Here is a 15,708-nt window from a genome sequence, read left to right as displayed (position 1 = left end):
GTCACATTAGTCTAGTTACTATCTGATATTTAGTGAGTAGAATGGACTCTTGACAGGACGTGGGGATCACTAGTTCTTTTTTCCCTTCACTTGTGCTTTATATGTTGTGTTTAATCTATCAAATGTACTTTATGTAGCAATAGGGTTATTATATATGTTTAGTTTACTTATATGGCGCCATCATATTCAACAGTGCTGTCCCCATTGGGGCTCAAAATCTAAATTCCTTATCAGTATGTCTTTGGATTCTGAGAGTAAACCGGTTCACCCAGAACGCTAACGCTTCAAGGCAACGGTGCTAACTACTGAGCCATTTTGCTACTATCACATATACAATTGTATCTATAAACAATATATATTATGTATTCATTGTTTTTTGGGCTTTTTATGACATTAGTATGATTTTTTTTTTCTGGTGTTTAAATCTGGGTGCCGTCTGCAGTCAGGTGTGTTTTATAGACAGAATAGTGTAGAGTAAATGTCATTGATCTGCTTGTTTGTTTTCTTTTTATCTACTATTATTTTAGCTTGCTCTATAAATTAGAATTACAGATTTTTTTTATTAATTAGATGATAAGAGTAAGTCAGTCTGCTCAATCTATTCAAATATACAATACAATGCCAAAGGCAGAAGATATCAAAAGTGAAGGTCTAGCATGTTACATCGACTCAGCCAATATATTCCAAAGGGGGGTAAATTGAAAATCTCAAAACAAGTTGATACGATTATTCATTTGTTTTAGGTTGTTGTTTTTTTTGTGAACAACAACTAAATTGCATGCATATCTGCTTTAGCAACGCAGTAAACACAGTAAAGACAATATACATGTACCAAATTCCTTCTAAATAAAACCTATAACAAACTATTAAGAAAATATATGTATATATTTCATTTAAAATATTAGAAATAACCGTTGAGTTGACATTTTCATCAGAGCACTTCCACTGTTGGAGCCTGTAACATGATCATATGTCTACCTGATGGACAATGGCAAATTTCCATCAAACTATTCTGCTTTTCCCCATATGTTACATTATTTTAAGGGTTTTAGAGATTGTATTTGAAACACCATTTTTTTGCAATAATTCATTTAAACATTTATATAAAGGTATGAGTAAATGAGGGGTAACTAATTATAGTATGTAAATACAATAGAGAAAAAAGTATAAACATGAAGCAAAAAATAAGAAAACTCACAAGTATTCAATTATCCCATATACGGTATATACAGGTGCATCTCACTAAATTAGAATATCATCAAAAAGTTAATTTATTTCAGTTCTTCAATACAAAAAGTGAAACTCATATACTATATAGAGTCATTACAAACAGAGTGATCTATTTCAAGTGTTTATTTCTACTAATGTTGATGATTATGGCTTACAGCCAATGAAAACACAAAAGTCATTATCTCAGTAAATTAGAATACTTTTTACCACAAGCTTGAAAAATGTTTTTAAAATCCGAAATGTTGGCCTACTGAAATGTATGTTCAGTAAATGCACTCAATACTTGGTCGGGGCTCCTTTTGCATCAATTACTGCATCAATGCGGCGTGGCATGGAGGCGATCAGCCTGTGGCACTGCTGAGGTGTTATGGAAGCCCAGGTTGCTTTGATAGCAGCCTCCAGCTCATCTGCATTGTTGGGTCTGGTGTCTCTCATCTTCCTCTTGACAATACTCCATAGATCCTCTATGGGGTTAAGGTCAGTGAAGTTTGCTGGCCAATCAAGCACAGTGATACTGTTGTTTTTAAACCAGGTATTGGTAATTTTGGCAGTGTGGACAGGTGCCAAGTGCTGCCGGAGAATGAAATTCCCATCTCCAAAAAGCTTGTCAGCAGAGGGAACACAGTGGACCTACACCAGCAGATGACATAGCTCCCCAAACCATCACTGATTGCGGAAACTTCACACTAGACCTCAAGAAGCTTGGATTGTGTCTCTCCACTCTTCCTCTAGACTCTGGGACCTTGATTTCCAAATGAAATGCAAAATTTACTTTGCATTTACTTAGTGTCAATGACTGCCCTCTGGACATCTGTCAAGTCAGCAGTCTTCCCCATGATTGTGGAGCCTACTGAAACAGACTAAGGGACCTTTTCAAACGCTTAGGAAGCCTTTGCAGGTGTTTTTTGTTAATTATTCAAATTTACTGAGATGATAACTTTTGTGTTTTCATTGGCTGTAGGCCATAATCATCAAAATTAACAGAAATAAACACTTGAAATAGATCACTCTGTTTGTAATGACTCTATGTAATGTATGAGTTTCACTTTTTGTATTGAAGAACTGAAATAAATTAACTTTTTGATGATAATCTAATTTTGTGAGATGTACCAGTTTATATTGTAAAACATGAAGCATGTAGGAACCTATAATGTATGAATAATGTCCACAGAAGGACATATATAGAGAATTGGTAATGTTTTGTGGTAGTAAATCATCAGATCAAGACAGGAGGTAAAAGACGAGAAGAAGTATAAATGACAAAGAAGAGTCAAGCTGGCCAAACATTTAGGTAGCATTTGTTTCTGTTAGATTGTGAGGCTGCCATTCCTTCAATTTTGTGTGAGAAATATACCAGAAATAAGTTCTAAGTGTTCAGTTTCTAAGATCTGGCATCATGGTTCTGTCTCCTAGAGTGATATGTGAGACAGGTACAGATACGTGAAGAGGAGTGAGGGAAGGCTTGTATAAAGCTTAGTGCAATTGCAGAATTTGGGTTAAATCTAGATGAAATGCTAGTCAAAATACAGCTACATGAGGGCAAATCTTAGAACTAACAAGCATCCTATACCATTCGCTTGGTACAAATTAACCATATTTATAATGATTAACCTTTTTAGTTTTAACCACTTATTGTCCACCGATAAGTGTTTTTACTGAGCTGAGATATAAGAGAATAGCATCCCCCAATGGGTAGAAATGCAGCAGCTGTCAGGTATACACTATAGCGGACACCTTGTGGCATCAGCCACAATCGGTGTCTGCATTAACCATTTAAAACTTTAGATGCTTGTGTCAATAGTGGCTAAGGCATCTATGTAGTTAGCATAGTGTGGGAGCCATTTAACACCTTAGATGCTGCTGTCAATAGTGACTACGGCATCTAGATGGTTAACAGAGTGTGGTGGCTGCCTCTTTAACCCCATTGACACCCTGTGATCATAATTGTGTGGTCATGATGGTTTCCGTTGCAACTCTTTTCCAAATAACGGCCTTAGAGTCTGCAATCTATAGTGACCTGTTCAGAAGTTAGCATCATTTAAGTGGTAAAAATAAAAGTTTTCATTCCTGTCATGTAACTTTGCATTAATGGCTGAAAAGCATCTGAAGGCTTAATATACTACCTGGCATCAGTTTTGAATACGTTGAGGGGTGCTAATTTTAAAATAGTATCACTTTGGGGGGTTTCCAATATTTAGGTCCCCAAAAGTAACTTTAAAAGTGAATAGGGCCCTAAAAAACTAATTTTGTAAATTTCCTTGAAAAAAATGAAAAATTACCACTACATTTTTAAACCTTCTAACATCCTAACAAAATAAAGGACATTTTACAAATGACACTGATGTAAAGCAGACATGAAGTAAACATTATTTATTAACTATTTTATGTAGTATGAGTGTCTGGATTAAAAAGATAATAAATCAAAGTTTGAAATTTTTTTTTTTTAATTCTTGTCAAATTTATGATATTTTTATAAATAAATGCAAAACTTATCGACCTAAATTTACCACTAGCATAAAGTATAAAGTGTCATGAAAAAAACAATCTCAAAATCACTAGGATATGTTGAAACAATACACAGTTATTGCCATATAAAGTGAAACATGTAAGATTTGAAGAATTTGGCCCGGAAACTAAGGGATTAAATTTCCGATCTAATTTTTTCATATTTCAGCGGCCATGGGTGCCTATCAACTTTATAGTCAAACTCTATCCATTAATTAGAAACAGGAAAACGAACTAACTCTCTCTGGAACTTTCATTTATTATGCAAATTAAATATACTTTTTACAATCTCATTATATTATATTTAACGTCTGTTTTAACTGACTGGAAAACTCCATCAAACTTCAGCCTTCCAGTGGGCAGACATTAAACCTTTATCACCAGGGAAAGATGTGGTATGTCTGGCCATAAATTTCTACCACATACAAAATGTAGAAATACATGCAAAGGGCTCCAACATAAAATTTGCACCAGGGACCCTTGTCTACCATATGTCATTTATAATACTGCCATCTTATGTGGCAGAGGGGCCCTGTAACTACTCTACTGATCATATGCTGGTCATTCAAAAGATGGATGAATGATCATGTAATATATTGTGATTAATACAGTGTGATCTCATCTCAGAAATGAGGGTCCAGAAAATGTCCATAGTTCTTAATAGGGTTCCTTCATGAACATCGCTATATATATAGAAGATATAAAATAATTAGAACGTTACATATAGTATGACTTGAGCATTCTCGCTTCTGGCTAACGCATCTGTGTGTGACGCTGCATCTGCTTGGACTTTGTGTGCTGAGATGTAAAATAAATAATTTATTCCACTGTTATTCCATTTGTATTGTTTTAACATAGACCTTTATAAAGTCTTCAAGCTGTCTTCTGCAAGGATAATTAACCCCATTATGAGCTTGACAAGGAGAACAGCTTCCTTGTTAGAGCTAGTGACAATGAGACCCACAACAGTATTATTAATGCAGAAGAAACATAACACTGATGGATAGTAGGATGTTACTTTTACTTTTAGAAATAAATGCAATTCAGCTGTAATTGCAAGTAAGGACTTAGCACTGGGCACCAACTTATCTGTTCTAGAACTTTTGCTAGTGAAATCTTGAAAGGTCCATTTAACAGTAAGATCTGGAAAAATGGATACTTCCACATACAGCAAATATAATTCCAAAAGATCCAAAAATTTTAGTCAAAAGCTTTGTTACATCATAACTACAACATGTCCCTTTATTACATCATGCTACATGTTCCTTTATTACATCATGCTACAACATGTTCCTTTAGTACATCATACTACAACATGTTCCCTTATTACATCATACTACAACATGTTTCTTTATTACATCTTACTACAACATTTCCATTTATTACATCATACTACTTGTCCCTATATTAGATCATAATACAACATGTCCTTTTATTACATTATACTACAACATGTCCCTTTGTTAGATCATACTGCATATCCCTTTATTACATTATACTACAACATGTCCCTTTGTTAGATCATACTACAACATGTCCCTTTGTTGGTTGGATCATACTACATGTCCCTTTATTAGATCATACTAGAACATGTCCCTTTATCACATCATATTACTTGTCCCTTTATTGCATTATACAACATGTCCCTTTATTACATCATTCTACAAGTCCCTTTATTACATCATACTACTACATGTACCTTTATTAAATCATAATACAATATGTCCCTTTGTTAAATGTTAAATCATACTACAGCATCTCCCTTTATTACATCATACTGCATGTCCCTTTACTACATTATGCTACATGTCCATTTCTTACAACACACTGCAACATGTTCTTTTATTAGATCATACTACATGTCCCTTTATTACATTATGCAACTTTTTCCTTTATTACATTATGCAACTTTTTCCTTTATTACATCATATTACATGTCCCTTTATGCCATCATACTACATGTCCTTTTTTTAGATCATACCTACAATATGTCTCCTTATTACATAATACTACATGTCCCTTTATTACATCATACTACATGTCCCTTTATTACATCATACTACTACATGTCCCTTTATTATATCATACTACAACATGTACTTTTAGTACATCATACTACAATATGTGCCTTTAATGGAATTGCTTGAGACAACATTTTTAGTGTTGTAATAGAGATCTAAATAGGTTTCATTAACAAGCAATTTATCTGCAAGTGAGTATTCATTCTAGAAGTCTAATGGAGGTTTTGAGAAATATATTGATACTGTACTGTGTACTGTTTTTAGCACATTATAATCGGTGACTTGTCTATAGGGCCATAAAAGGGCCAGTAAAAGTGTTATTTTCAGCAATCACTTTTGAAAAGTTATGGCTGCTGTAAGCATTTAATATTTATTGGCAGTTCCAGATAACTTTGGCAGTCCCATCATAGACATTAAATTGTCAACAAATTCCATAAAAATTACCTGAATGTGCCAACAAATATCTAGTGCTGACCACACATATTACATTAATCTTGGCCAAAGCTGCCAGTTTTGGCAGGATCAGTAACCATTTAAAGAAGCCTGCCATAATTTTTTTTTTTTCATTAAATATACTCACCTACCTCCACTTTCTATGGGACCCAGAGCCGTTCTGCTCTACTTCTCAGTGAAGTCACCGCTCTGCAGACTCTCCGGGTCATGTTGCGCTTGTATGACCCTGATATGGCTTTTGCAATGTAAGCCTATGGAGTGTCAGCACGAGGCGCCATAGAATTACATTGTAAAAAAGACTTCCGGCTCACACATAGAGAGCAGTGTGATCTGGAGAGTCTGCAGAGCGGTGACATCACAGAGAAGAGGAGCAGAACGGCGCTGGATCCGGGAGAAAGCAGTGAGAGATGAGTATATTAGCACATTTACACTACACTACATCCATATATACACGCATTTAATGACAAAATATATTCATGGGAGTGCTTCTTTAATGTGTATAGAGGACACCCGATTTTTCTCCGACTGATAATGCCAGACAACAGAAAGACCTGTCAAGTAGAATTCTTAAGAGAGATAAGCCACCATTAGAGTTTGCCTTTGGTTTACTTCCCTCTCCGCATGTAAAATACGTGCATATTCTCTGAGCATCCTTGCATGTGTATTAAATCATTTATAATATCCGTAAAGGGAATCTGTCACCAGGATTTTGCTACCCCATTTGAAGAGCAGCATAATGTAAGGGCATAGATCCTGATTTCAGCAATTTATCACTTACTGGGTTGCTTGCTGCAATTTTGATTGAAAACTTTTATTTGCTACAGATTTACCAGTTCCCTGAGCTGTGTATAACCCCACCCACACCACTGACTGATAGCTTTCTCAGTACACTGTGCATAGGCAGTAAGCTGCCAATCAGTGGTCAGGGCGGGGTTATACAGAGCTCATGAATATGAAAGACAAAATAGCAGCACGTTTACTGGCCCTCTAGTTATAATCTCCTGCTGATAAAACAGTGATTTTATTAAAATTATAGCAAGCAGCCCAGCAAGTGACACATCACTAAAATCAGGATCTCTGTCTCAACATCATGCAGCTCTCATGTTAGGTTGCAAAAACCTGGCGACAGATTCCCTTTAAAAAAATTGTTGAAGACTATGTTAGCAAAGTGGAACTTGAACATTTCTAATGTAAATTCTACTCTCGGACTTTGATCCTGAAACTTATAGATATGATGGCCACCATGCATGTGCTTACTCGTATTGGGTGCTGACCATTCACTAGAGTTATCACTCTGATAATTTCAGATTGTCTTATGGTTCTTGGTTGGACTGTGAAGACTGTCATTCCAGATAAAGGGCTCTATGCATGCAATCAGAGTTCTAGAGACTCTCCTTGACATTTAGAAAAAAATCTTTCACATCAAACAAATTAAGGAGAAAGGATATCCTGTAGATGTTTAGTACAGCAAAAATCCTTACATTATGGTGTCATGGAGAAGTCAACCAGAATAAACTCAGTTGAATCTTTACTTAAAGATGCACCCCCCACTATAGTTCCCTACATTTTCTAAATATGTGAATAATTGTGTTAAAACACTTACTGATCACTGCCTTTTTTTGGTTTCCTGCACCCCTACATTTCCCTTTTGGACCTTTTTGGACGTGACCTTTTTTCAGCTTTTCTCACTCACACAGAGTCTAATGGCATGGGTGTTGTACTGTTTTCGCAATGTAAGACTTGTTACGAAGCTCCCTAAAATTACATTTAGAAAGCGTCTTCCAGTCCAAACCTAAACCCTTATGTGAGCCGGCTCATCTGATTTGATAACACGTGATCCAGAAGAGGACCGGAGCAACTGGAGAAGACAGTGATCGTTAAACATTTTAACCCAATTACACTACACTACACATTTAGAAGGGATTAGGGAATAAAACTGTAGCTGGGAGTGCTCCTTTAAGTAAATCCACTAGTGGAAATTCTCTTGAATATAGTCTTATTTTTCTAGGCTATGAATACCATAGGTCTACTTTGAGTTACTATATTGTATGCATGAATCATTTTTAAATATTCTTACCATATTCCAGTAATGATGTGGTTGTAATAATTGCTGTTATATTCCTAGTTAAAACAGAGCCAATGAGCGGCAGTGACCTCACTGCAACGACTGCAGACGGATCTTTAGACAACTACTCAGGGTCAGGTAAGTAAGGCGTAATGACAGGGTGGCGATGTTTCTCCTTAAGTGCTTGCATAGCAATACGGTGACAAAATGACAGCTATTTATTTTGTTCTGTAGTCACGTTAGTTCACAAGTTATACAGTTCTGTCTAACCGAATTATTGAATATACATTATATTAAGTTCTGCTAGGCTGCAAAAAGACCAGAGGTTTCATAGTGACTTTACTTTCGACATTTGCAATAAATAGAATTCTATATTAAAAGGATATGAAGCATCAAGTCCTGAAAAATCCATGAAGGTCAATTTGATTACGTGATCAGTCTTCACTTTCTACTGGGAAATATTACAATTAGTTCAGATATACGGTGTGAGCTGCAATAACACAATGAAAACACAACAAATTTATTTCTTATACCTTTGGTAAAGCATACCAGCTGTAAGATTTAGTAAGAGCAATAATAGTTAGTTAGGTTAGTTAATTTAGTTAGTGATAAGTTTTGAATCTTACAAAATTGACCCTTTTATTTAGTGAGGCGGGTGACCTAGTATATGGGGATAAACACAGAATCACAGATTTAATCATATTGTCCTAAGTTCTCTCTTTTTCTCTCTGGGTGATGCTCATTTTTACCAAACCAAAAAAGAAGGACAAAAATGGCCTTGGAGGAATATATACTTAATTATTAACAAAATGGGGAGAACCCCATATAATTATCCCTCTATATTAGACCATAAAACTTAGCTTTTATTAATATTTACATATAAAATGCATAGAGGATATTAAAATATTGTCCCTAATCTGAATATATCAATTTGTTTTAAGTTTCTTACCACCTATATATTGATCTTATAACACTGCAGGGTGCAACTATTTATGGCTGAATAGGACAATTATTGTTTGACAGCACACATCCCCCCAACATGTTTCACCGCACATGCAACGTCTTCAGGGGATGGGGCACTGGCAGTTACATGGGGTTCTTCCCATTTGGTTAGTAATGCTCATTTTTTACTAAATCGAAAACGGAGGACAAAAATTGCCTTGGAAGAATATAGATTTTATTATTAACCTAATGGGGAGAACCCCATATAATTATCCCTCTCTATTAGGCCATAAAACATAGCTTTTATTAATATTTACATATAAAATGCATAGAGGATATTAAAATATTGTCCCTAATCTGCCTATATCATTTTGTTTTAAGTTACCACCTATGTATTCATCTGATAACACCGCAGGGTGCCACCATTTATGGCTGAATAGGATAATTATTGTTTGACAGCACATGTCCCCCAAACATGTTTCACTGCACATGCAGCGTCTTCAGGGGATGGGACACTGGCAATTATATGGGGTTCTCCCCATTTGGTTAATAATGCTCATTTTTATGTACAATTTCAAAACTTTCAAAAGGGGTGCAAAACATGCCATTTTTCTTGGTCCATTTCTTTGCAGTTGATGTGTTTCTTCCTTATTTAAAGTAGTATTCTTTAGAAATGCACTGCTCCCTTCACTCAATGCTTCTGGCTTGAGAGAGGGGGGCGCTCATGAAGATTGACTGTTCAGACCAGCAACATGGTCACTCCTCTGATGAGAACTGTTCTTTCTTCCATGCTGCTAGCAGAGGAGCTGTGCACCTGCAGCATCGTGAGAAGCAGTGTGGGACTGAAGCTGGTTGGAACTAGCAATCTGGCAATCTTCAGAGTGATACTTTGTAGGGTCTAATGCATAAAGCCCGCAAGTGGTGCACACTCCTTGTTTAAGTAACAGGCCATTCTGAGACTGCAGGGTGCACACATTAGAAAAATCCCTCCATTCTTCAGAACAGAGAGGATTTTTTATAAGGGGTAAATTGCAAAAGTTGCTTGTTTTTACAATCACTTTGCCATTATAACCAATTAAGAACTTGAGATAACCACTTAAAAGGCATTTACCAAGAATGCAATAAAATGACCCTATGTCATAATGCAAATTGCAGCCTATCCTAGTCAGATGCCAGGATGGGCTGCAGTTTGAAGAAGCACAGCTGCAAAGACCTGTGTCTCAACTGACAGGAGCTGTATCGTTAACATGGGGGCCATGTTATTACATTCTTAGTTGAATCCCTTTAAGGAATTGATTTAAATATTGTTATTATATTCTCTATAAGGGCTGATGAAGGGGCTTTGTTCAGGAAGTGTCTGCTTTTTGTAGTTATTTTTTCTATTAGATATAATGCTTTTACAACATAGCTACACTTAAATTATATGCAGTTGTGGGTTAAGTGTGAATTCTTGGGGTAAGTTAGGGCCTAAAGGGTAATGTTTCTTCGTGTGGAGAATGACATGCCTGGCATGCCAGTGTAAGGAGACTTATAGGCCATGCAATGCGTAGTGCACTTTAATAATTTTATTTCCTGTGTACACTGTTCTATACTTCTATATACACTTTAACCATTAGAAAATGGAAATTTATAGCAATTTACAGTAGGATCTGCTATAGAAGCAGACGTAGATCAGTCGATTTCTGTAACATCATATTTCATAATGCATGTGTGTATCTGAATGAATAGTGAATTGATTGTACAGATTTTTTTAAAAGCCTTTCCCTAATAATTAATGAATGATGAAGTTCATGATTGGAGCACACTTTAAAGACTATTGTTAGATTCCTTGACTATAAGCTGTTCACAGAGTGTCCCATTGATGGAACCCCCACTATTTATCTGTAATATGAAAGGGAACCCAACAGCAAGTGTTAAACTCCTCTGACTTGCCATTACAGGAAAATAAAGCAGTGAAAAATTCTCATAGAAATCATTGGGGTGTCTCGGTAAAGCATGGAAGTGCTACTTTGGTCCTAAAGACCTAAAGACTTTTTCTTGCGGCCCCCCTTTGCTCTCTAATAGATCAATTATTGAGGACTTTAATTTATTAATTTCCTAACAGAGTATTGGAAAACAAAATTTACTAAACCAGACAATATAATGAAAAATGTGTATTAATCAACCTGTCATTTTTTTAAATGATTTTAAGTCCACCATGTGCATTAGTTTAATGTTGGTCTAACCCAGTGGTGGATAATTAACTTTCCCGAAGGCCCACATGAGAGTCCGTGACTGTTGTGGAGGGCCGTACCAATAGGCTGAAATTAATTGTGCTCAGTATTAATATTAACATATTAATTATAATTATTTTTTATTAATAATAATTGTATCACTTAATATTGTGCAGAATCAAGTCTGCTGACTTGCTGCTACTAATAGTACATGCTACAATAGGTCTGATTGTAACATGTATCTTACGAGTGGCAACTAATCAACATCATATAATTTACTGCTTTTTATAAAGTTTATAAATCGTACTGCTCCTGTTATTCAGTCCTTGTACCTTGATTAACAGCTCCCACCACACAGTATGATATCCCCACAGTGTGATGTCTCCACAGCCCCCCAAAAAGCATGATGTCCTCACAGCCCTTTCACACACTGTATGATGGCCTCCACAGCCCTCCCGCACACTGTATGATGACCTCCACAGCCCTCCTGCTCAGATATTATGATGGCCCCCAGATCCCTCTCACACAGACAGTATGATGACCCTCACAGCTCTCCCCCACAGACAGCATGATGGCCCCCATAGCCCTCCCAGGCAGACATCATGATGTCCCCCACAGCCCTCCCACACAGACAGCATGATATTCTCACAAGCCCCCTATACACTGTATGATCCCCAAACTGTACGATGGTCCTCACAGGTACCCCTATATACAGTAGAAGCCCCCACACATTCACACATACCTCATTCTCGCTCTCTTGTTTCCCTGACACTCTGCTCCAGTCTTTGCTGTGTTCACTGAGGCTCCACACAGCTGATATGATGTAGTGATGTCATTGTATCTGCTGTCGTCTCAGTCACACACACTAAATGGTGGAATGAGAAGCCGATGGCAACTTCCTTCGCCATTGCATTCTCAAGGATGCAGATAGCGGTGAAATCAGGACATGGGCGGGATCGAACACCTGTGGTACAATGTTTTCAGCTCTTTGGCTTCGTTGGTCCGCGGGCCAGACAGTAATAGCTAGAAGGCAAGATGTGGCCCACAGGCCACATTTTGCCCAGGTCTGGTCTAACCTAATGATTTTAATTGAATCAGCTGACCATCTAATATTTATAGGGGGGCATCCTGGACTCTTCCCTGAAAGATGATGTCAATTGAAAGGAAGAGGAGCCTTGTGAAATGTCAACTCCCAATAAGCCACCACCTGAAGCTTATGGTAGTGGTTCACTCCCCTCTCATATTTGGAAATACATGCATGCTTGGTCCATTTGAATATGAATAAAAAATATTTCTATCAGATAATACTTTTAAAAATGGCTCAACTTTAAGTGCAAGATGTACTGTATAACATCTCATGATGACCACTGTTTATTATTCTTATTATTATTTATTATAGCCCCATTAATTCCATGGTGCTTTAGATGTGAAAAAAGGGTATAAGTAGCAAACAACAAGTACAATAGTTTGAACAAAAACAAGTCATCGACTGGTACAGGAGGAGAGAAGACTCTGCCCGCAAGGGCTCACAATCTAGAAGGGGGGGGTGAGGATACAGTAGGTGAGGGCACAGCTGGTCATGCAGCGAGGGTTACTGCAGGTTGTAGGCTTGTCGGAAGAGGTAGGTCTTCAGGTTCTTTTTGAACGTTTCCACGGTAGGCGAGAGTCTGACGTGTTGGGTTAGAGAGTTCAAGAGTAGGGGGGATGCACAGGAGAAATCTTGTATGCGATTGTGGGAAGAGGAGATAAGAGGGGAGTAGAGAAGGAGATCCTGTGAAGATCGGAGGTTGCGTGCAGGTAGTACCGGGAGACAAGATCACAGATGTATGGAGGAGACAGGTTGTGGATGGCTTTGTATGCCAAGGTTAGGGTCTTGAACTTGAGTCTCTGAGTAATGGGGAGCCAGTGCAGGGGTTGGCAGAGGGGAGAGGCAGGGTAATATGGGGGGACAGGTGGATTAGTCAGGCAGCAGAGTTTAGGATAGATTGCAGGGGTGCAAAAGTGTAAGAAGGGAGGCCACAGAGCAGGGGGTTGCAGTATTCGAGGCGAGAGATGATGAGGGCATGCATTAGTGTTTTTGCTGATTCATGGTTGAGGAATGTACGGATCCGGGAAATATTTCTGAGTTGGAGTCGGCATGAAGTGGAAAGGGCTTGGATATGAGGTTTGAAGGAGAGATCAGAGTCATCGTGTTGTTCCAGTTGTTTTGAGGCATAGGGAAGAAGTGAGATGGAGCGATAGCTAGACAGAGAGGATAGGTCAAGGGAGGGCTTTTTGAGGATGGGTGTGATCGAGGCATGTTTGAAGCATGAGGGGAAGATGCCATTTGTTAGTGACAGGTTGAAGAGGTGGGTTAGGGTTAGGATGAAAACTGTGGTGAGGTTTGGGATGAGGTGGGACGGGATTGGGTCAAGTTCACAGGTGGTGAGATGTGACTTGGAGAGTAAAGAGGAAAGTTGATTTTCCATGATGGCGGAGAAGCTGGTTTTGGAGAAGGAGAGTTGAGTAGTTATGGGAAGGGGCTGTGGGGACTTACAGCCAAAGCTTTGCCTTATGTTGTCAATCTTCTGCTTGATGAATGAGGCAAAGTGTTAAGCTGAGATGAGTGGGGAGCTGGGGGACGGAGGAGAGAATTGAAACTACTGAATAGCTGTTTAGGGTTGTGAGACAGGGACGATATGAGCGATGAGAAGTAGATCTGTTTTGATGCAGTGAGTGTGGACTTCGAAGTAGTGAGGGACTGTTTGAATGCCTTTTCCATCTCCGTTCAGCAACTCTGGAAGCCCGTCTCAGTTCTTTAGTCAGGCTGGTGTGCCAGGGTTGCCTGTTGATTTTGCGAGCTTTGGTATGTGTGAGGGGGGCGACCAAATTGAGAGCTGCAGCTGTTGTGGTGTTATATAAAGCAGCAGTAGCATCTGCATCATGTAAGGAATTTATGTCTTTAAGAGGGAGAAGCGATTCAGAGAGTGAGTTTAGATCAAGGTGATTGAGGTTTCTGCGATGGTGTGCAAGTTTCTGGATGGGGGATTGTGGACCTGGAGAGGAGAGGGAAGAGAATGTAAGTTGTGGTCAAAAAGAGGGAGAGGTGAGTTAGAGAGGTTAGATAGGGAACAGAGGCAGGTGAAGATGAGGTCCAGTGTGTGTGCATCTTTGTGAGTGACTGTGGAAGACCAATGAGCGAGGCCGAAGGAGGAAGTGAGGGATAGAAGCTTAGAGACAGATGAGTGGGAAGTGTCAATGGGGATGTTGAATAGTGTTGAGCCACCCCCGTAGTGTTCGAGTTCGGTTCGGTTCGTCGAACACCCGTGTGTTCGCCGAACTGTTCGTCGAACTGTTCGTCGAACACCTTCGAACACCGTTAAAACCAATGGCAGGCAAACAAAAACACATAGAAACACATAGAAAACACCTTCAAAGGTGTCCAAAAGCTGACAAACTGCTCAGAAGACACAACTAACACATGGAAAAGTGACAAGTACATATAGTCATGCGAAAAGAAAAGAGGTGGAGGAGTAAAAGGAGGGGGAGACACAGATATAGGCATGTCATGCCCTTCTAAAATCCAAAAAGTGAGAAGCCGAGACGGCCAGTCCGCTCCTGCCCGTGCCACCTCCGTGTCGCCGGGTTTGTGCCAGAGCCGCGGTGAACCCTGACGGCCAGCCCCCCTCTCCCAATACTGGTGCCTGTCCGCTGGTGGGTCGAGAGAGCCCCCCTGTGGTGGAGGCAGCTCTAAGCTTTTTAATTTAAATTGTCCCTCTAATTTGAATGAATACACTTTAAATCCATTTACAAGGATCTATTGGAGGGCAAGTCTCATGCCAGCAGCCGCGTAATTCCAGCTCCAGTAGCGTCCACTAAAGCTGCTGCAGTTAAAAAGCTTTTATAAGGATCGAGCTCGGCTGTCCACCGCAAGGCATCCTAGTGCCAGTCCCAGCCCCTATGCCTTGGGGTGCCTCCTGATGCTCTTCACTGAGTATCCCGTGGTCCCGAAGCATTTCCTTTGAAAAAATTAAGTGTCCAAACTACAGGTGGTGTAGCTTGCTTAACAGCCGGGATAATCCGCTGACTAGCAGACACTGCTACTAGGCACAAAGTATTTCCTGGGCTAGATGCAGTTAAAAATTTGTAAGTAGATACTCTCGTTGGATGCTGAGAAAGCATTCCATAGAGTCTCCTGGCACGCCATATATGATTCTCTTAAAAAGCTTGGGGTAGGGGTCTAGGGGACCCTTTTATAGCCAAAATCACGGCCCTGTATCACAATACGTCACCTAGGCTG

The 15,708-nt window shown here is 38.9% G+C and overlaps 1 protein-coding gene across 7 annotated transcripts in view; it reads left to right on the top strand.

Annotated features, from left to right (window-relative positions):
- The window catches only part of EYA1 (EYA transcriptional coactivator and phosphatase 1), a 146,652-nt gene that overhangs the window by 18,738 nt on the left and 112,206 nt on the right, over positions 1–15,708 (top strand). For 5 of the 7 annotated variants that reach the window (XM_073679430.1, XM_073679431.1, XM_073679433.1 and 2 more), the window contains one exon: positions 8,335–8,412. The exons of the other annotated variants lie outside the window; for them this stretch is intronic. In XM_073679430.1, the coding sequence (XP_073535531.1) occupies positions 8,335–8,412 (78 nt within the window). The remainder of the gene's footprint in view (positions 1–8,334; positions 8,413–15,708) is intronic. 7 annotated transcript variants of the gene reach the window in all.

Source organism: Phyllobates terribilis, unplaced genomic scaffold (assembly GCF_046119375.1).
Source record: "Phyllobates terribilis strain yellow unplaced genomic scaffold, ASM4611937v1 Scaffold_4__5_contigs__length_816908805, whole genome shotgun sequence".
Lineage (NCBI taxonomy): Eukaryota > Metazoa > Chordata > Amphibia > Anura > Dendrobatidae > Phyllobates > Phyllobates terribilis.
This window is presented reverse-complemented; position numbering and strand designations above follow the sequence as displayed.